General features: G+C 52.2%; 1 protein-coding gene across 2 annotated transcripts; it reads right to left on the bottom strand.

Annotated features, from left to right (window-relative positions):
• Positions 1-1423: 1423 nt before the first annotated feature.
• Positions 1424-21323, bottom strand: TLE5 (TLE family member 5, transcriptional modulator). Of its 2 annotated transcripts, none has more exons than XM_084614280.1 (7): positions 20929-21323; positions 18285-18382; positions 15571-15634; positions 12698-12742; positions 10268-10330; positions 3810-3884; positions 1424-2722 (listed from the first exon to the last, which is right to left on the bottom strand). In XM_084614280.1, the coding sequence occupies exons 1-7, from the start codon at positions 20953-20955 to the stop codon at positions 2504-2506; spliced, it is 591 nt and encodes a 196-aa protein (XP_084470406.1). In that variant the 5' UTR covers positions 20956-21323; the 3' UTR covers positions 1424-2503. The 2 variants fall into 2 exon arrangements, with proteins under 2 accessions (XP_084470406.1, XP_084470405.1); XM_084614279.1 differs by having other exon boundaries at positions 1424-2725; positions 20929-21315.
• Positions 21324-22334: the final 1011 nt, after the last annotated feature.

Here is a 22334-nt window from a genome sequence, read left to right as displayed (position 1 = left end):
CAGACCAGCACAGATCATTTACACCAGCCACGTCTAGTGGCCCTGTGCTGTAACATCCAGCTGCCAAGAAAACCCACCACAGAACTTGCTCTTGGCCAACCCTGGCATCAGCTGCGTTTCCCCAGAAAGTCACCTGCTCCTCCCCCTTTAACTTCTCTTCGGCTTGCGCCTGCAGGAAGCCACCGGCCTATTCCTATGTCAGGGTCGTTTTGTTCCACCCAAAGCATCAACAGCAGCAGCAGCCTCTCCCAAAGTGGAGCAGCAGCTCGGGGCGCAGGGTTAACGCTGACAACGTGGTGCAATTGCAGAGCTCTGCACGGTGCCAGCGAAAGGCCCGTGGGCTGACGGCTGTATGAAGCCAGATGGCAGCTACTGCACCCTGGTGAGTGGGAGCGCAGAGCAGGGAAGGGAGGTTTTTCCTGAAGCAGGGAGAGCAGAGAACACCCAGCGCAGCTCCGGGCTGAACCAAGCTTGCCAGCACATGAAAGGTACTGGGGCCTGGACAGCAAATCCTTGTCCGGCCTTTTAGTCTAGGCACCACCATCAACCCTTCACTCGGTTTCATGTGCACAGGCAGGGAAGATTGTCACAGGAGTTAAACCCCCCAAAATCAGTGGGATTCAGGCTCCCTACCCCCTCTGAAAACCGCAACGGCACAGAGACTCAGAGAGAGACAAGGAAATCTCACTGCCACTGGAAGGCCAACTTCAGCTGTAGCCCTGATTTTGGGAGGGGGGGAGGGGTTAGGCAGAGCACACATGGCCAGGTGCAGAATTGAGGCAGGGCTTCCCCAACCTCAGAGACTCCCAGCAGAAGCCCCTGTTGAGGACACGGTAATGGAGCAGGTGGGCTCTGGGGAAACCCTTCCTCATGCTCAAAGCACACCTGACTCCTACGGCCTCTGGAGCATGCACTCATGTACACCGAGCGCTCACCGCCTGATGCAGTGTGCGTAGGATCAGGGCCTTGGGCGTGTTCTTCGCCCACTGCTCAGAGCACCCAGCAAAGGCAGCACCGTCCAGTGAATACAGCACTGAGCAGGAGTCCGGGTTTTATTGCCAGCTCTGCTGCTGACCTGCGGGGTGAGTCACCTCCTCTCTCTGTGCCTTGTTTCCCCCTCCCATCCTCCCTCTCTGGTCTATGTAAGTCTAAGCTCTCTGGGACAGGCCCTGCCTCTCACTAGGTGCTGGGTGCTGTACAGACCCAGCAGGGCAGTGATCTCAGTTGACTCAGCCATAATAGGAAGACCCACCCCCATTTTACAGATGGGGATACTGAGGCACGGAGCAGGGCCGTTCAAGGCCACACAACCAGTCAGGCAAAGAACCCAGGTCCTGTGCTTCTGCCCCAGGGGGTAGAACAGAACCCACCCTCTCCCCTTCTCTTTACCAAAGGCCCAGAGAGCAGCAGCTGACTCGCGGGGTTAACCAACCTTCTTATTTCTTTATTTGAAAGGCACAGCTAGTAACATCCTCAATACAGCATCTTCAGTTCCTCTTAGTATAGGTCGAGTGATTAAACACAAAAAGCAAAACAAGATTTCTCTCTAAAGGACTATATACAAACACGAGATTCTTTTTTTTTTTTTTAAACTCCATTTTGTGTTTTTTTTTTTTTAAAAGAAAGACACGCTAGCGCACTGAAATAGAAACAGAGAAAGCTGCAGTATCCTTTTTCAAACGGTGGGGGGGCAGGGAAGTGTGTGTGGGGGGGGGGGTTCTAATCTGGTCTGATTTCTCCCCTCCCTTCCTCCCACCATCACAGACAGCCAGGTCCAAGGCTGAGGAGGGCCAGCGGGCGGGGGGGCTCCAGCCACAAGTGGAGAAGCAGCGCGAAGAGAAACACCTGGCGCCTGGGGGCGCTGGACTAGTACTGTGCTCCCAGGACGGGTTAAACAGGGATACATGCAGGGCAGCAAGGTGCAAAGCGGGCATTAGTGTAGGTGGGGTGCCGAGAGAGAACCGGTCCAGAACCAGCGAGACGCAATCGAAACCTACAGAGGTGGGGGCGTGGAGGGGCAGGGAGGACTGGGATGGAGAACGGGTCTGTATCTTTAAATACGCACCGGGGAGGGGCGGCGGGGGGAGAAAAGAGGCAGAACGGTACCACTGGGCTTGCATGCAGTACCCAGAGTCCAGACACAGCTGGGCCCATCTGCCCAGCCCGGGGTCAGATCAACCTACTGCGGGCCAAGAGCTGGGGACAGCAGTGCTTGGCCCGAGCCCAGGCCAGCGAGGGATCTGGGGGGCTGGCGGAGAGTGGAATTTAACAGCCCCGCGTTCGTAGCCGTGGTGTTTGTTGCTGCCTCATTTCTACTCCGTTCTCAAGGGAGATGGAGGCTCGGATTCCCACTCCCCCCCCATCCCGGGCATGGGGGGGGGGGGGCACCGCATGGGTTGTGTGCCTGGTGGGCTGCCACCGTACAGACTACTGCAGTTCTGCGGAGTGTTGACCAGAGCGATACTGCATCTTTTACTGAACCCCTCCCCCCCAACCCCTCACTTTAATCCGACTTCTCCCCGTCGTCATCTTGGTGGGTGTCCCCGTCGTGACCGTTCTTGTCCTCCTTGGAGAGGTGAGCTTGGGAGCCCAGGGCGGAGAGCGAGAGGAGCCCAGTGCCGGCACTGACAGCCGGGAGGGAAGGGGGCTGGAGGCCCACGGGCAGCGGAGTCAGGGGGAGAGCCAGAGCCTGGAGCTGCGAGAGCTGGTGAGCCTGAAGCTGCTGCTGTAGAGAATGATGGACAGACAGACAACGGGAGAGGGTCATGTGTCGTTTGGGAAGCGGGCAGCCCCACTCCCGCTAAGGGCCCCGCTCCGCTGGAGAAGCTGCTGCCTCTGGGTACCCCAGCTGCAAAAGGCTTCATCTCAAAATGCCATCTTGGCCAACAGCTGGGACTGAACCAGCGACCTCCAGCACTAAAAGCGTAGGCCGCTCAAGCTTGAGCTGAAGAGTCTGGGCTCTGTAGGGCCCTGTAACAGACTCGCCCCCCAATGCGGATCAGGCACAGAGGAGGACCTGTAACCCTCCCCTCCCCCATGAGTTACACTCATGACTGAGCTGTGTCCAGACCAGGCTACAGCTTTAGGCTCAGCCATGTTCCGGGCCCTGGGGGTGCTTGGAGCCAAACCTGCTGCGCGAGCCCTGCCTTATGCTTTGACCCTGTGCGGGAGCAAGGTCACTGGGCTGCGACCAGGCTCTAGCCCTGTTCCTGCGCTGCACGGATGGAGCCGAGCCAGACGGACCCCCGCAGCCCTGTCTAGACGCTCACATCACCGGTACTCGAACGCAGCTCGGCTGCTGATGGCTGAGTGAGCGCAGAACACGGCCTGGCCCGAGGCAGCCCAGTTGGGCTCTTATCACATGCTCTTGCTGGGCCAGGCCAGCCTGATGCAACTTCTACAACCCAGCCTGGCCAGGGCAGAGCTGCAACCAGCTGGCTTAAGCGAGGTCAAATGCTCTGCAGAGGGCACATGTGTGCATGGATCAGTGTACGATATGGTGAGTGGTGCTTGGGGGGCATCAGAGGCAGCTGCTGGCAACAACGATGTGCCAACAGCCTGCGTCGGTTTGGGTGGGGTGGGGGGCAAAGGCCAAGGGGACAGGGCTCAGAGCCCCACCAGTTCCCCTGCAGAAGAGCTACAACCCTCTCCACTGTGGCCCCACCCTGTGGCATGCCAGGGCCTGTCTGATTTAAAGAATTCAGGCTGGCGTCACTTGGTTCCTGCCCCGGGTTTAGCCAAAGGGATCTGAGGCTGGCGTTCATGCTCTCCCCCCTCCCCACAGCCGCTCCTAACCGCGCATCACGTACACGGATGATGGAATTCAGCTCTGGTGCGGTCACTTGCTTGGCTCGTTCAATGGCTCCCAGGACCTGCTGTTGGTGCTGGGGGGGGTAGAGAAGGGAGGGGGGGAAACAAGACAGCTTTTGAGTCATTTAAAATCACTGTGCGTTACTCAACACGGCTGGGTCTAGCCCAGGCCAGTGACCCCTCGGTTCTCCCAGCAGGTTGCACTGCCAGGCAGGTTAAACGCATCCCGACCTGGGTTAATTCCGGTCCTAGGAGAGGCTCAGGTGAGGAGGGAGATTGTAAAAGGGCCTGATCCTGCAATGCTCCCTGCGTATGAATGGCAGGAGAGATGTTCCCCCGAGCATGCGCTGCAGGATCCGGCCCCATGTACATATGCCGCTGATGGGTAGCAAGCCAAGAGATTTTGCTTGCAGGAGCTGAGCACCTTCTGCTTGTTCCCGACCTGAAGCCCCTGCCCCTCTCTGGATTTACTTGTAGCTGCACATGTGAATTCTGAACCCGGGAAAGGTGCCCCCTCACCAGCCCTGGCAATGTCCGGCCTTCACCTGCAGAACAGACATCACCGGCAGGGCAAGATTTCCCCCCTTCTGCCCCACCTGGATGACTCACACCCTGACTGTGAGAGTCTGTTCAGTCCTCTTCCTACATGCCACGGCTGCCCGCTCTTGTGTGCCACCCCTCCCCGCCTGCTGCACCAGACGAATTGCCCAGGGGAGATACACAGCAGGGGAGTGGGCAAACCAGAGAGCCCCCAGTGGGACAAGGGGGGACTAACTGGCACCTTCAATGGCTGGGGCGCAGATAGAGCAGGCTAGCCTCCAGCCCTAGATGTAACAGTCCCTCCAGATCAAGGGGGAGAGAGACTGGCAAAGCTGGGAGCAGTAGAGGGGAAAAGGGAGGCCACATGGCAGAACAGCCACATGGCCTACTGTCCAGCCCCCTACAGACTCCGGAGAAAGAGAGGCCGGTTAAATGGCATAAGCCCAACACAAAGAGTTAAAAATCAAAGGATCACCCGACATCAAGGATCAGCCCCACGCTACGGAAAGGGAATCAAAGGGCAAAATGCTGCCACAGCACATGGGGCACAAGCTTGCACTGGGTCAGGAAGCTGCAAGTTTCCTGCTTCTTGGTGAGCAAGTTCCAGGTTCTCCATTCCAGTACAGATGCCGTCCCTGGAGGAAATGGAGGAGCGGAAGGAACGGGAAGCTTCCCCAAGCCTGAGCGCTTTAGCATTGGCTTCCCCTACAGAGCTACAAACCCAGTCATTATTATGGCTATTATTCACCCTACAGGGACACCTACACGTCCCAGCTCAAACCGGGGCCTTAGGGTGATAGATGTGAGAGAATCTCTGTTCCTAGGAGCTCACGAGCTAAACAGGCCGGTGTTATCCCCTCTTCACCAACGGGGAACCGAGGCACAGGGAGGTAAAGCTCAAGAAGTCTGTAGCAGACCCGAGAACAGAACCATGAGTTCCTGGATCCCAGTCCAGGGCCTTCACCGCAGGGCATTCCTCTCCATAACACAGCCACCAGCCCAGACTTTTCCAACAGAGTTATGCCTAGGCCAGGGGACTCCTGGGTTATGTTTCACAGCCAATGCAGGGCACCCCCTCAAAGGCCTGTATATTGTTTCAATCCTGTTTATGGCCTTGGGGGACATCTTCTGATGAGCACAGTTAGGGGCATGGGGCTCTCCACTCCCTCACCTTCCCACCACACATGGTGCCAGAGGATGCCTTGGACTAGTCATAAAAATGGCCACATTGGGTCAGATCAATGGTCCATCTAGCCCAGTAGCCTCTCTTCCAACAGTGGCCAGTGCCAGGTGCCTCAGAGGGAACTAACAGGACAGAGCAATTATCAAGTGAGCCATCCAGTCATCCAGTCCCAGCTTCTGGCAGTTGGAGGTTTAAGGACACCCAGATCATGGAGTTGTGTCCATGACCATCTCAGGATTGAGGGACCCATCCTCCATGAACTCATCTAGTTCCTTTTTGAACCAAGTTATTCTTTTGGCCTTCACAACATCCCCTGGTAATGAGTTCCACAGGTTAACTATGTGTTGTGTGAAGAAATACTTCCTTATCTTAACTTTACATCTGCTGCCTAGTTAATTTCATTGGTTGCCCCTGGTTCTTGTGTTATGTGAAGGGGTAAACAACACTTCCCCATTCACGATTTTATAGACCTCTATTACATCCCTTCTCAGTTGTCTCCACTGCCCCAACCTCAAACTCCCGTACCAGCACATGGCTCGGTAGGGTAGATCGATTTAAACCAAAACAATTTAAAAATCACCAATTTTAATCATGATTTAGATCAGCAAGCAGTACCCTTGATTATAATAATCCATTTTAATCTTGTTTTGCATCTGTATTTTCTTGTTATTTTCCTAAAGAAAGGTGGATTCTCATCGGTTGGTAACAAATTGATTTGCAACTAAATATACCCTTTAGCCTAAATTAGGTGCTTCTTTTTGCCAACCAGGAAGATATACTGTATCTCTTCACATTTATTTAAGCAATTCTGTTAGAAGATGGTGAATGACTCATTTCTTATTTACTAGATGATTAATTTTTTAATTGTGGTGTGTCAAGCTCTTCCACTTGGGTGGAAATACAAAATTAAAAAAGCTCAACAACATTTTAAAAATTATTAGTTAAATAAAACTACATTAAATGGGCAGGATATGAGAGGAAAAAATTAAGTTTAATCAAAACACGTTTTGCATTTAAAACTAACTGATTTATTAAACAAATGAAGTATTACCTGTAGTTAGTGAACTGAATTGATTGTTTCTGGTCACAGTGTCCTTCAAGATATTAGAACTAGCAGATCTCATCCTTTCATACCTCCTTTTTATACATAGATTAGAAAATGACGAAGGGGAAATATGATAGAGGTCTATAAAATTATGCATGGTGCGGAGAAAGTAACGTGTTATTTATCCTTTCACACAACAAGAGCCAGGGGCAACCAATGAAACTAATAGGCAGCAGACTTAAAATTAAGATAAGGAAGTATTTCCTTACACAACGCACAGTCAACCTGTGGAACTCATTGCCAGGGGATGTTGTGAAGGCCAACATTCCTGCTTTTTCCAACTCCCAATTGCTTTCTCAATTTTGAATGAGCTTGTCACCAAACTGAATAAGTTGAATAAACTAAAATGAAGAATACGTTCCCCCTGCACCTGCAAAAGAGGCTACGGCGGTCAAAAGCTGAGTTAGCACTTCAACAAATGCTGGTTAAAGGTACTTCGCTGGTGCCTGCTACCAGTTCAGTGGTTTGACTTTAAGACTTCAGGTGCAAATATGTACTGCTTAATACAATTTAAATTATTTTAACAGACTATAGTAAATTTAGGCCTTAACACTTGTCACAATGTCAAATTTAAATTTTAAATATTTAAATTAAAAAAATCCAGTTTCTTTGATTAAAGAAATGGATTTTTATTCACCCTGGATCCCCAGTACAGCTGGACTCTGCCACCTGGGGGCCCATGCATCCCCCCCATCCCATTTCCAATGCAAGAAAGGCCTCTGCACCACCAAAGAAGTGTCAGGATTTGCTCCAACTGGACTCTGGTCCCTGTGCAGCACCAGGTCGAGTTTTACCCTTTAGTTGGACCATGCAACGAACTCCAGGCTGCTTGGAGGCCTCACAGCCCCCATGAAAAGCAGCAAGGAAGAAACACTGGTTAGTTTAAGCACCCACGTATTTGCTCCAGAGATCAAATGCTCCCTGCCCTGGAACATGACCTGGGCACAAATTCTGATGGCAGGCAGCTTCGAGAGCCACTGGGAAGGCCAGCACCAATGCTAGAAAAATTCAGAACAGGAACAGCAGCAGCTGTGTTCAGAAAAGGCACTATGGTAATTGGTCCATGGGGTAGCAATCGGAAAAAGTCTCTGAATATTATCTCCAGCAAGTAGATTCTTCTCAAGTTTGGCATAGGGGCAGGGTGAGAGCCATGCAGTAAGACAGAGAGTGTTTAGCTGTGGCTAAGCTGTTAAAGAGCTCTGACCTGCAAGTTCCTTAAATTCTCCCCCCACCCCTATGGCTAATTCCGACCACAATTCCATTGCACGTCACATCATTTAAGGAGACTTGTACTGCAAATGTAAACACGCCAAGATGACCAAGTCAAAATCAAATTGAGGTGTCAGGTTCTCCCCTAATGCCCTCCTCCCTCTCCAATTAATCAGTCTCTCTTTTAAAAAAAAAAAAAAAAAAAAAAAGAGAGAGGCAGCAAGTACATTAATTATTGAAGCAAAGAAATTAAAATATTAAGGAACAGCCACATGGAGGTGTTTTTTTGTTTTTTTTTAAATACACACTCCGTCCTTCTAATAAGCTGCCCGCATGCCCCAACCATAGTTCACAGAAACAGCCGATGACTCTAATCTTGGGAAATTCATGGAGCGAGAACAGAGGCCATCTTCGTCTGCGGATGCTCCACAAAGGACAGGATATTTTAGCCATAACATGTAGAAAGGGGGAGAACACTCAAGGGCTACTTTAAATGTTTCAGGCCAGAGTTTCAGAACGGTCAGCTCTAGGGCTGTTGAGGAATTGCAGTTAACTCATGCGATTAACTCAAAAAAATGAATCGCGATTAATCACAGGTTTAATCGCACTGGTAAACAATAGAAAACCAATTGAAATTTATTAAATATTGTGGACGTTTTCCTACATTTTCATATACATTGTATTTTGCGTTGTAATAAAAATAATATACATTTTGATTTCAATTACTATTTTTGTTTATCATTTTTACAGTGCAAATATTTGTATTTTTCAGTTCACCTCATACAAGTACTGTAGTGCAATCTCTGTCATGAAAGTGCAACTTGCAAATATAGATTTTTTGTGTTACTTAACTGCACTCAAACAAAACATAAAACTTCAGAGCCTACAAGTCCACTCAGTCCTACTTCTTGTTCAGCCAATCGCTCAGACAAACAAGTTTGTTTACATTTACGGGAGATAATGCTGCCCGTTTCTCATTTACGTCACCAGAAAGTGAGAATAGGCATTCGCATGGCACTTTTGTAGCCGGTATTGCAAGGTATTTACTTGCCAGATGTGCTAAACATTCGTATGCCCCTTCCATGCTTCGGCCACCATTCCAGAGGACATGCTTCTATGCTGATGACACTTGTTAAAAAAAAATAATGCGGTAATTAAATTTGTGACTGAACTCCTTGGGGGAGAATTGTGTGTCCCCTGCTCTGTTTTACCCGCATTCTGCCATATACTTCATGTTACAGCAGTCTCAGATGATGACCCAGCCCATGTTTGTTTTAAGAACACTTCCACTGCAGATTTGACAAAACGCAAAGAAGGTACCAATGTGAGATTTCTAAAGATCGCTACCACACTCGACCCAAGGTTTAAGAATCTGAAGAAGTGCCTTCCAGAATCTGAGAGGGACGGGGTGTGGCGCATGCTTTCAGAAATCTTAAAAGATCAACACTCCAATGTGGAAACTACAGAACCCGAGCCACCGAAAAAGAAAATCCACCTTCTGCTGGTGGCATCTGACTCAGATAATGAAAATGAACATGTGTCAGTCCGCTATGCTTTGGACTGTTATCGAGCAGAATCCGGCATCAGCATGAACGCATGTCCCCTGGATGGTTGCTGAAGCATGAAGGGACATATGATTCTTTAGCGCATCTGGCACGTAAATATCTTGCGACGCCGGCTACAACAGTGTCACGAGAACACCCATTCTCACTTTCAAGTGACATTGTAAACAAAAAGCAGGTAGTGTTATCTCCTGAAAATGTAAACAAACTTGTCTGGCTGAGCGATTGGCTGAACAAGAAGTTGGACTGAGTGAACTTGCAGGCTCTAAAATCTTACATTGTTTATTTTGAATGCAGTTTTTTGTGTACATAGTTGTTCATTTGTAAGTTCAACTTTCATGAGAAAGATAGCACTACAGTACCCGTATTAGAGGAATTGAAAAATACTATTTCTTTTGTTTTTTACAGTGCAAATACTTGCAAACAAAAATCAATATAAAGTGAGCACTGTACACTTTGTATTCTGTATTGTCACTGAAATCAGTACATTTGAAAATGTAGAAAACATCCAAAAATATTTAAATAAATGGTATTCTATTATTGTTTAATTGCACGGTTAATTTTTCTAATTGCTTGACAGCCCTAGTGAGCTCCAATGGAGGCATTAAAGCAAGTGATCACATCTTCCAGATTTGGTGCATCGGGTGCAGAGCTCTTTGGAAACAACCTGGGCCTGATCAGGAGGGCTGAGCGCTTGAAATTATCTGACCACACCTGCCCAAATCGATGGGGTGGCCCCACAATGCCCACTGAACTCAAGAGGGACCTGAAGGCACTTGGCAACTGGCAGGATCAGGCTCTTCTAAGCAGTGTTTTTAAAGTCCCCACTGCCCGCGATTCACAGTGTAAAAAGGTTACCTCTTGAGACAGGTAGGGCAAGACTTGAGCGCAAATCCCATTTAACCGCTTGACAATTTCAGCCTGGAATTAAAAACAAAAAAGGTCAGAAGAAATTGGTACACTCCCTGCAGATTATCTGCCCTGATCAAGGTCTGTTCACCTGAGCAGCCCCCCAACCCCCAACCTCCCTGCCTCCTAGCAGGAGCCACCCAGACTCATTTAGAAAAAAAAATAAATCCACTCCAGACCCTTGCAAAACGAAATCCTGCTGATCCCACCAACTGAGTTTTCAATATTCTCCCTTCCCTCTCAGGGACTCAAATATGCATTTAATAAAGAAAGCAGGGGCCTATAGGAAGGAAATTTATTAGAAACCAGACTGGGAAGTGCTGAATTATGTACAATGCTCAGATTCAGACAGACATTTGTTTCACTGTTGCTCTCACTTCCAAGAGGGAGAGGCGGTGGTGAAATCAGTTGTAGGTCTCCTTGGAATCATCTCACCCCCTCCCACAAATTATTCTTTTTTTTAAATTCTATAAATCTTGAGAGTTTGCACCAGGAACGTTCTCCCAGCAGCTGAGCTAGCAAGTGGGAGACTTGGTTAATAACAACCAATAGGCCCAGGGAGAGACAAAGGCCGATACTTAATAAGGGCAAAAAGAAAAAAACCACAGCAGAGATCAGATAAAACAACAGTGTCAGTTGGTTCCCATGGGGTTTACTAAAGAGACTCTAAACGTTTTTTTAACACTTCTCCTGGGGAATGAGCAAAGCTGTTCATAAAAAAATATATATATATAAAAATAAAGGACGGATTCCAACTGAAGGGAGAGGAATACAGGGCCAGGTTGATGTTGCAGACAGGCACCTAATGGGCTTTACAGAAGCCATGAAGCAGGTTGGGGACCTAACATGAAAAGCTAGAGAGGATTCAGAGAAGAGCCAGGAGAGAGATTAAAGGATTGGGAAACATGCCTGGTAGCGTCAGACTCAAGGAACTTATCAAAGAGAAGGTTAAGGGGTGACTTGATCACAGCCGAAGCACTTGCACGGGAAAGAGACGTTTGATAAAAACCGAGGGCTCTTCACACTAGCAGAGGTCTGACAAGGTCCAGTGGCTGGAAGTTGACGCGAGACAAATTCAGACTAGAAACAAGGTGCAGACAGAACCCAGTTTTTGGTTTTATTTAAATAGCCGTGGAACGAGGAAATCCATATGTATAGGGACTGGTGATTTTTTTGAGTGCCCAACGTGAGACAACAGAAGGGGTCGGGTATTTCCTTAGGAGTGGGGGCTCATTGCTTTTTGAAAATCAGGCCTCCAGAAAGCACTGAAAACAGCTGGGGTCTACAAACTGTGCTTCATGTCCCCTACTCGGGCCTGCCAAATTCTGCAGCATCTTCCATCCAGAGCAGGGGTTGCCCTTTAACTAGAAACATTTAATTTTGGATTGGTGCTGGGGCCTGGGTCAGCAGCAGGGGTTTGAAGTTACCCAGAGGCCCACAGAAGAGACCGAATTTTACCAGCCCCCACGCCAAAGAGAGATTTAAGAGGTGCATAAAATCTGCAACCTCCCAGATTCTCCCCATCAAAGAGACTCCCCGTCTGCCAGCAGCTTGCCCGTCCCTGGGGCTGTTATACAACAGTGGACCACAAGCATTTTCTACGGCCTGGGAACACTTAAAAAAACAAAACCAAAAACCAAAAAAAAAAACCCATACAGCACAAGTCCTCGTGAATCACAGGCTAATTGTTTTCAAAGACTCTTTAAAAGATTCTTCCTGCTTCCCCTGCCTTTTCAGTGGAACACGTGACAGGGAGGAAGCAGCAGCTGCTAAGGAGATCAGCAAGTCCAAACAAGATTTCCGGGGGTTATGAACTAGGCCCAGCTCTGTGTCGTACTGAGCATTCCAACAGCTCTCCGGAGGGGAGGCTGCTCAGTCTGGCATCACACCCTTCAGGGGCCCTACCTCTGATCTGTGCCTGTCTATGGACCACTGTGCCTCCCCAATCCCCTGGAGATGCCCACCTCATTCCGGTCCTGCACCTTCTCCACCGGAGCCGAACATCTGACAAGACATGCAGAGCATGGAGTGTCCCATCCCGCCCCCAGTCTCCCCTCTCCAACTGGACTCTAGCCCCAAATCCATGGCCATCTGCCATGGAAATATAATGACCAGCAAGCATCGAGGCAAGCGTGCATCTGTGCAGGGGAGCCCAAGGAAATGAATCCATCATGAAAGCAGCTCAAATCTTACAGCCTAGAGAAGCTTCATGGCTTTTTGATGACTCCCAAAATGAAATTAAGCCAGCAGAGGCGGGGTGGGGCAGGTCAGAGAGGTTCAGTGAAGAAAGTAACTAACTTCTTAGAAAGCCCAACCTCCTCCCACCCCACCCCACCCCGGCAGCTGCAGAAAGCGCCCAGAGAGAGTAGCTTGTCTCACCTGTTTGTGCATTTCGATATTGAGCCCGTAGGACATCTCGTAATACTGCAGGGGGGAGAGGAAAGAGAAACAGCAACAACTCAAGACTCCACGTGCAACGAGCGTCACAAACAATCAAACCGTTTATAACGAAGTTGCAAAGGAGCCGGATTGGAGTCACTGAACGGGCGGGGGGAGGGGGGATAGCTCAGTGGCGTGAGCATTGGCCTGCTAAACCCAGGATTGTGAGTTCAATCCTTGAGGGGGCCATTTGGGATCTGGGGCAAATATTGGGGATTGGTCCTGCTTTGAGCAGGGGGTTGGACTAGATGACCTCCTGAGGTCCCTTCCAACTCTGATATTCTATGAACATAGTGTCAGAGGAAGGTGAAAGAAACCCTGCAGTAAGTAGTTCCAGGAGTACGGGTCAGGAGGGGAATTAATCTCCCCATTAGAGGCTGATTTATGCCCTGGAGCATGAGGGTTTCACATCCTTTTCTGCACACTTGGGGTGAAATCCTGGTTCCACTGGTATCAAAGGAAAAAGCTTCTGTCTACTTCAACGAGGCCAGTGCTGCATCTCTGGGGTGTTCTCGTGTTCACTGCGTAGCGCCGTTTGGATCCGCTCATTGCTTCATTCCGATTAATGTCAATGCTCCCGTGCGAGGATTTTCTTCTCTTCGTTTTTAAAGCCGACCAGGGAACAGGGGCCCTCGCTAATTGCGATTCAAAGTTTCATGACCACAGCAGCCAACAAATTCAGAAATAAAACCCTTCTGTTCGCTCCCCGCTAGCGGGCTACTGGCTACGATGGACAGAGGGCAACAGCTGTCTGCAGGGGGCACGTGGGATTAAACTGAATGATTTACTTAGGTGGGCAGCTTTTGGGAGGCAGGGACTGGTTTTCTGTTCTGTGCCTGTACAGCACCTGGCACAACGGGGTTCCGGTCCCAGATTGGGGCTCCCAGGCACTACCTAATAAATGGCAGGAATTCTCTCGCTCCCAGCCCCACCAATTGGCAGAAGGTGAGAATTGCTGGTACTCACTAGCTCATGAAAAGAATTTCACCCTTCCACATTGTCCCAAGCCCCTATCCTCCGCCACCTCTGGTTCAAAGCACGTATCAATGAGAGCTGGGGCTGTCAAAACTTCCCCATCCCTGTTCAAAAAACAGCTCTAGCACCCCTATCAGCCAACTTCCCCTGTTCGTGTAGCAACCAAGGCCTGGGATTGAGGCAGGGGGATGTATACAGAGTGGGACTGCCCTTTTTATTTCTGCTTTTAAATCCGTAACTCCTCCCAGAAGAAATTCTGCATTCATTCCTGCCTCTTGTCTCTCCATTCCAGGGCAAGTGCAGCAGCTGTCTGCCTGGCTCTGGTTCATCTTTATGGACAGCGCTAAGAACTTCCATCAAGTCCTTGAGCCGAGCATGTCAGCCCAAGCCTCATCACCAGCTGCAGACTCTGTCCTTCCAGCCCCTCCCCACCTGTGGCCGGGAGTTAAAGGTGCATGTTTAACTATACACGACGGCAACCCCCTGTCCAAAGATGGCACTACCGAGGGCTGAGTTTTGACCATGTCTGGGAGAAGAACAGCAGAACAGTGTTTCCCTAACGAATGCCAACGTCAAAGCGTGCATCAAGCAGCCAGTTCCCTGCCTGAGTCTCTGCTGTCCTTGCACCTTCACTCCAGCACCCACCGCTCTGACGTGGCAGCGTTTCACACCCACTCTGTGTTGGCGTAGATGACTGTACGAGGTAACGAAGGATCAAGCCTGGGGTCTAAGTTACGCCCAGCAGCTGTGCTACAAGTCAGCGTTGTCTGGCGTTTGCATCACAAAACCCACTTTTACGGCAGTTTCAAACGTTGCTAGTTTCCAATACACCGAGCTGAGGAGAACACTGTCTCGCCCTTGCCTTCCAGCCCTTCACCACCACTAGCAAGTCAAAGCCTCACTACTTCCTATCAGGTTGGGATGGGAAGTGACATCCCATTTTACTGACGCACTGAGAGGTCAGTAGCAGAGCCAGGAATCAAACCCTTGGATCTTGATGCCCAGGTCTGAGCGGGAACTGCTTGGCCGTGCTTCCTCCCACCAGCCTGTCAGCTGGGGGTTTCCCCAGCCCCCCTTTGATTTCACTCCACTTCCATCTTCCTTAGCACGTAACACCTCTGCTTCTCCAGTGGCTGGCTGGCCCCAAGTTCTCCTGCCTGTTGCTTACAGAACACGGATATCCCTTTCCCAGGACTGGCAACTCCCTGCCATGTCTCATGATGCCCCTGCCAACACTGCCCTGAGAACCTTCAGGTCTCCCCCAAAATACCTCTGGGTCAGTTTTTAATGACCCTTCTCGCTGTGGTATCTGAGTGCCTGGAGACCATGTTCGGCTCCCTGCTGGAAAATGGCATGTGACATGCGCGTTTCCCTTACTCTGTTGTCTTGTCTATTTTGTTCGTTAAGCTCTCTAGGACACGGACTATCTGTACAGCGCCCGGCACAACGGCAGCCTACTCTCTGCTGGCCCCATAACAATCTGACTTATTTCCTTACAAATCCAGCTTTCTAACTTCTCCTCTCTTTGGGGCCCATCAAATCTGTATTTGTAGTTTAGCGGTTCTCAACCATTCTTCTAACACATCTGCCCTAAATTTCCCCTCCCACCTCGCCGGGGACCCCACCCTCACGTGGCAACACAACAGAGGCAGGAAGATGGTGACATCTGCTGGTCACCCACCAAGTGGATAAGCCGCGTTCCAGTTACTTTGATGGGGGGAGGGGAGGGGAGTCGTGTATTGGGCAGATCTGAGAGTTAGAGTTCTGTTTAACCGTGTCCCACTGGGTACGCCCCTCGCCTCCGCCCCACGCCCTCCGCTACTGGAGAGGAGCCTTACCATGACATAGTGACGTTGCATCTCTGATTTCTCGCTGGCCAGCTTGTCACATTCCAACTTCAAGCTGAAAGAGCGAAAACAGACAGCGGCTCAGAGAGCATGGCTAGAGATCACAATGGCTTTGGGGGAGCTACAAGTCTCAGCTCGTGAACAGTTGTTTCCTGTATGTTTGTACAGCACCTAGTGCAATGGGCCCCCCGGAACACGACAGCAATCGAGAGGTTATAAAGAAGACTAAGTTCTTTGGGATACAGACTGTCTTTGTGTTGTGTCTACAAATAATTAAAGAGATCCTCTAACAGCATTAGACTGCCCAGTGACGAGAAGGGCTTACACTCCTTGGATCCACTCCTGCAGCCCTTACTTAGGTGAGTTAAGTCACAGGTGTCAGGAAGGATTGAAGCATAGATCTGTTTCCAGAAATTATCACATGGGCTATCGGGACAGGATTACACACACTCTCCCAAAAGATTCTGGGTGCATTATGGGAAAGTAACAATTACCTGACTAGTTTCCTGACAATGCAGACACTCAAAAAACAAAGCCAAACCAGAATCTTCTATTATTTAATGTATTTAAATTTAATAAAGCAGGTGACTTCCACGGCTAGAATTTCAGCATGTGCCATGGTTTTGTATTTCAAACGAGGAACAACTTTACCTTTACCTGCCCAGAACCTATTTCTTCCCAGCAGATTAGGTCTCGCAAATGTCTCCCACTGAAAGACCTACAGTCTACTGCAGCTGTATTTCTGGCACTTGCATACACCATATATGGCTCTTCTGAAGGCAGAGGTGTTCTGGGAAATCAGTCGTTTCTGAATAGCGACTTCTGCCCACCACAGACTTCTGTTGTAATACTTTTGGCATGACGGAAGAACCCAATGCACAGCTACAGACTAGGAACCGAATGGCTAGGCAGCTGTTCTGCGGAAAAGGACCTAGGGGTGACAGTGGATGAGAAGCTGGATAGGAGTCAGCAGTGTGCCCTTGTTGCCAAGAAGGCCAATGGCATTTTGGGATGTATAAGTAGGGGCATAGCGAGCAGATCGAGGGACGTGATCGTCCCCCTCTATTTGACATTGGTGAGGCCTCATCTGGAGTACTGTGTCCAGTTTTGGGCCCCACACTACAAGAAGGATGTGGAGAAATTGGAAAGAGTCCAGCGAAGGGCAACAAAAATGATTAGGGGTCTGGAACACATGACTTATGAGGAGAGGCTGAGGGAACTGGGATTGTTTAGTCTGCAGAAGAGAAGAATGAGGGGGGATTTGATAGCTGCTTTCAACTACCTGAGAGGTGGTTCCAGAGAGGATGGTTCTAGACTATTCTCAGTGGTAGAAGAGGACAGGACAAGGAGTAATGGTCTCAAGTTGCAGTGGGGGAGGTTTAGGTTGGATATTAGGAAAAACTTTTTCACTAGGAGGGTGGTGAAACACTGGAATGCGTTACCTAGGGAGGTGGTGGAATCTCCTTCCTTAGAAGTTTTTAAGGTCAGGCTTGACAAAGCCCTGGCTGGGATGATTTAATTGGGGATTGGTCCTGCTTTTGAGCAGGGGGTTGGACTAGATGACCTCCTGAGGTCCCTTCCAACCCTGATATTCTATGATTCTATGAACTTGCACTCCTACTGTTCAGCAGAAGCCTGACTGGGATGCAAGGCACATGGGAAAATCATAGCCGTGCTAGATGTACAAGCTAACAACCATGAAAAGTCATATCCATAAGGGCACAAAATGGACAGATCCTAATGGCAGATTCGATAATTAAAGAGGATACCATCAGGTTGATTTAGCCCCCACATTTTAGGTGTTGTTACAATAAAAGCCAAATCTTAAGATCCTTAGAAACATTTCTTTGAAAAATTTGAAATTCTTTAATTTAAACATTCCTCTGCAGCGGTGGCAACCGAAACATTGCCGCCACGGGCTAGTGCATGGGAGTTAGAAGGCAAAACTGATTAGAAACTCCCAACCAGAGTGCAACTGGCTAGTCCATCGTCCTCGTCATAGATGAGCAAAGGACAAACCAACAGCACTGCTGCTCAAGGGAAAATTTTAAAGCATTCAGCTTTCATTATCTACAGGGTTATAACACTGCATGATTATTCTTTTTCCACAACCTGCTGCCATTTTAGCCATGGCCAATCCTTCCTCTAATGCACTCAATTACATTTCAAGTCTGGCCACTGGGAAGGAAGTCCTCCTCCAAAGCACATTGCTCGGGTCTCTTTCTCCTCCCTCTGGGATCACCTGTTAGGATCAGTTCTATTTCCCTGGCAACTGCAGTGCTATACTAGGGGGAAGGCTGAGAGAAACTGCTCTGGTTCTTCCAACCGTCTATCATCACGTAGCGATCGAGCAAATCAGCCTCTGGACAATCCTTCCCGGCCTGGAGAGCCCTTTTTTAATTTTTAAAGCGTCACACCAGAAGAGAACGAGTGACAGGCCCTGGGGACCCACCTGCGAAAGCATCATTTATCACCGCCATCTCTGGCTAGATACCAAGAGCGTCACGTATTAGGAGAGCAGCCGCTACGGCTCACCGGGAGGAGGGGTGTCACCAAGACAACACCACACTTTGGCCTGGGCACTGGAAAACATCCCCGCTGGCTCCCAGCAGTCCTTAGGCACCGAGAGCCGGACCAGGCGCAGAAGGGCTGGAGGACACTGTCGCCCGCCAGGCTGTGGCTAGCCGCAGGGCACTCAGGCTCACCTGTGATACTGAGCCTGCAGGAGCTGGAATTCGTCCTTAATCCGGTCACAGGAATCGGAGGTTGTGAACTTCAGCTGCTGTGGCAGGTGAGACGAGCCCTTTAACGACACAGAACAGAGCGCCTGGCAATGTGGCGGGAGGGAAAGCAATGCCCCGACCAGCCCTTGCCCCTCCAGCACAGCTGCCCTCACGCCCCACGGATGAGGGTCAGCACTGGGCAGTCACCCCCTGCTTCCAGGCCCCTAGCAATGACTGCAAGAACAGCATTGGAGCACTTTTGCTCCAAGGAGCTGGAATTAATTCATAGGCTGGACGAAGCCCTGGCTGGGATGATTTAGTTGGGGATTGGTCCTGCTTTGAGCAGGGGGTTGGAGTAGATGACCTCCTGAGGTCCCTTCCAACCCCGATATTCTATGAGTCTATGAATTAAGCAGCACTCCACCCCTGGGAGACACCTATTACCCCCATCTCTCAGATAGGGAATGCAGGCCCAGAAAGATGACATGACTTGCCCAAGGTCACGTAGCCCTGGCACTGCCCTGCTGTCTACAGCACTTAGCAGAGGGCCAGATATCTCACCGACTCCCAATCTTTAATGCGTTTATCCCCACGGCACCCCTGTGAGGGAGAGCAGGGCTCATCATCTCCATTTTACAGATGGGAAACTGAGGCACAAACAGGCTAGCATCCTAACCGCTAAGCCCTGCTTTCACCTCGCTGATCACCATTCCCAGGGCCTTTGCCACAACGCCTCCTTTAATAACAGGAACCAGGGCACCTCTTCAACCAGGAAGCACCCCACTCGAGAAATCCGACACAGAATTTTACAAGGAGAATTGACAAGGGTGGAGGTGGGTTTATGACACCCTCCTCCCCCACCCCCGATCTTCCAGCCTAGTTTGTTTTAAGGCAACACTCCTACATGGCTCTAAATAGACGTGGGTATTAAAAAGTGGAGGAAGAACAAACATTTATTCTTTTCTGTCAGGATAATCATGGGCTCAAGCCCCCACTGCAGTAAGGGGGGAGGAGAAGAGAAATATTCCAGTGAGCACATTTCCCCCTCCCAAAAAAAAAAAACAACAAAAAAACAGAGGGAGCAAAGCAACCAGCTTTATGCAAAGGAAAAAAGCTACTCAGGTAAATGTGCTGATTGACACACACACCCCAACACACCACACTCCCCCCAATACCCTCTGCACCCCTCCCACCACCATGTCCCAGCCACCATCCCCCCAAACACATCTAGTACCCCCAGCTCCTGCATCCCACCAGCCTGCCCCATCTAGCACTGAACCCCCAACTTGTCTCAATCAGCACCCCAAAATCTAGCACCCCTTCCACCAGCCTGCCCCAGCCAGCACCCAACCCCTACACTGCTGCACCCAGCACCCCCATATTCCAAGTAGAACCCCCAAGCGTGCAACCCCACAGCAGACCACAACCCGTACCCCCAGCATTCGACCCCCCAACTTGTCCCACCTGGCACCTCCATATCCCTCCCAGCTTGCCCCACCACCCCACCCAATTACCCCACTGCACCCCAAAATATGCCAAACCACCCCCTCCTCACAGCAACACCCCCTTTCCCTGCTGCCAGGGGCTAGGCCCTTCAAGCACGAGGAGGCAGTGGCAGCTTCTCCCAACTGCACTTCCTGGGTTAAGGGGACCACCAGCCACCCACTTCCCCGCCGTGCCCTGCTGACCCCCCCATGCCACCCCCACCCTCTCACTTCCTAAGCCCCCTCCCTACACCCCACCTCCGCCAGGGCCTCTCAGCCACGAGCCACCCGGCCCAGCCCCTAAGCACATATCCCCAGCACCAGCTTCGCCTCCAGGCCCTCCCACTCCTACGCATCCCCTTACCCTCCGGGGCCCCCTGCATTTACCCCAGAGCCCCCCGCCCCACACACATACTCCTGTGCTCGGAGTCTCCCAGGCACCCCCCCCCACACCAGTGCACCCAGCTCCTCCACGCATTCCCCCCATGCACACTCCAGTGTGCCCAACCCCCCCCCCACGCATTCCCCTGCCCCCATGTGCACTCGGCTGCGCCCAGCCCCCCCCCCCGCGCACTCCGGTGCGCCCAGCCCCCCACCCCACGCATTCCCCGCCCCCCCCGCGCACTCCGGTGCGCCCAGCCCCCCACCCCACGCATTCCCCGCCCCCCCCGCGCACTCCGGGGCGCCCAGCCCACGCATTCCCCGCCCCCCCGCGCACTCCGGGGCGCCCAGCCCCCCACCCCACGCACTCCCCGCCCCCCCCGCGCACTCCGGGGCGCCCAGCCCCCCACCCCCCGCATTCCCCGCCCCCCCCGCGCACTCCGGGGCGCCCAGCCCACGCATTCCCCGCCCCCCCCCGCGCACTCCGGGGCGCCCAGCCCCCCACCCCACGCACTCCCCGCCCCCCCCGCGCACTCCGGGGCGCCCACCCCACGCACTCCCCGCCCCCCCCCCGCGCACTCCGGGGCGCCCAGCCCCCCACCCCCCCACCCCACGCATTCCTCCCCCAGCGCACTCCGGGGCGCCCACCCCACATTCCACTGCAGTGAACTCCCCCCCCTACCCCGCGCATTCCCCCCGCCCCCCCACGCACACTCGGGTGCCATCAGCCCCCCCCCCACTCCCGCGCGCCCCCCCCTCACCGAGTGCCGGCTTTGCGGAAACATCATGTCAGGCTCGGCTCCGGCTGCTGCTGCCTGGGCCGGGACCAGCCGCCGCCGCCGCCTCCCAGGCACTGGGCCGCCCGCCGCCGCCTCCCGCGCTGCGCCTTTGTCCCCCCTCTGCGCAGCGCCCCAGCCCTGGCCGCCTCCCCCCCGCTGCGCTGCGCGGCGCGGCCCCGGCCCGGGGCTGCAGCTTCCCTCGGCGGCGGCGGCGGCGGCGATTGTTTAATGGCGGCGGCGGGCTCCTGTCCTGCGGCTGATCAGCACCACCTGCTGCTGCTCCCTCGCCTGCTGCATCGCCCGCCCTGCCCGGAGCCCGGCGCTGGGGGGGGGTGCGCGCCGCGCCGCGCCGCGCAGGCAGCCTCCCCTGGAGCCCACTCGCTGCCGCAGCTCGCCGGGCTGCGCTCCCTCGGCCCGGCCTCGCACCGCCCCCGCGCCCGCCCCCGCCGCGGCCTGAGCCGGGGCCCGGGCCATCCGCCAGCGCCGGGGCTGGTGGTGACCGCCTCCCCGGGGCCCCCGGTGCAAGCCGCTCCCGCCCCTCTCCCCAGGCTGGGGAGCGGCGCCTCCACCCTGGGTCACTTGGCCTTCGCCTCCCTTCCCTGGGCTGCCCTTCAGCGCAGCTCCCTGCCCTCCTGCGTCTTCCTCCCCCCCAGGAGGGATGGGAAGGCCGCCCTTTGGGTGGTCGTGGCAGCCACTCCTGTGCCCAGCATAATCCACTCCCGCCCCTCTCCCCAGGCTGGGGAGCGGCGCCTCCACCCTGGGTCACTTGGCCTTCGCCTCCCTTGCCCGGGCTGCCCTTCAGTGAAGCTCCCCGCTCAGGTTGACCTCGAATGCATCTTCCTCCCCCAGGACTCTGTTTAATGCAGGCTGTAAGATCCTCGGGGCAGGGATCCTCTTTTTGTTCCCTGTTTGGCCACACAGCCCAGCACAATGGGGTTTGGGCCTCTAGGCCCTACTGGAATACAAATCAATCACCATCATCATCCTCTCCGTCACTAGACTGTGTTTTCTTCCCAGGCCGGGTCTCTCCTCCTGTGCTGTGCTGAATGCAACTCCCCTTCAAAATGTCTCCTTCCCTGCCCTGCAAGCTGGGAGCTGGAGAAGTTACCTGAGAGTCCCCAAAGGCACTGACCGTTTCCGTGCAGTTCATCGAATTGGGTTTCTTCAGACTGAACCCAGCCAATTAAACCTAGCCATGCAGCAGGCCTTAGACATGACCATCTCACCCCCTTGGCTATTACAATCTCTGTTATGGAGTCAGTTATCCTTTCCTGGGTGTCTGGCTGGTGAGTCTTGCCCACATGCTCAAGGTTTAGCTGATCACCATATTTGGGGGCAGGAAGGAATTTTCCTCCAGGGCAGATTGGAAGAGGCCTTGGGGGTTTTTC

This window comes from Lepidochelys olivacea (genome assembly GCF_965140295.1).
Source record: "Lepidochelys olivacea isolate rLepOli2 genome assembly, chromosome: 25".
Classification (NCBI taxonomy): domain Eukaryota; kingdom Metazoa; phylum Chordata; order Testudines; family Cheloniidae; genus Lepidochelys; species Lepidochelys olivacea.
Note: the sequence above shows the minus strand (reverse complement) of the source record. Positions and strands in the feature narration are given on the sequence as shown.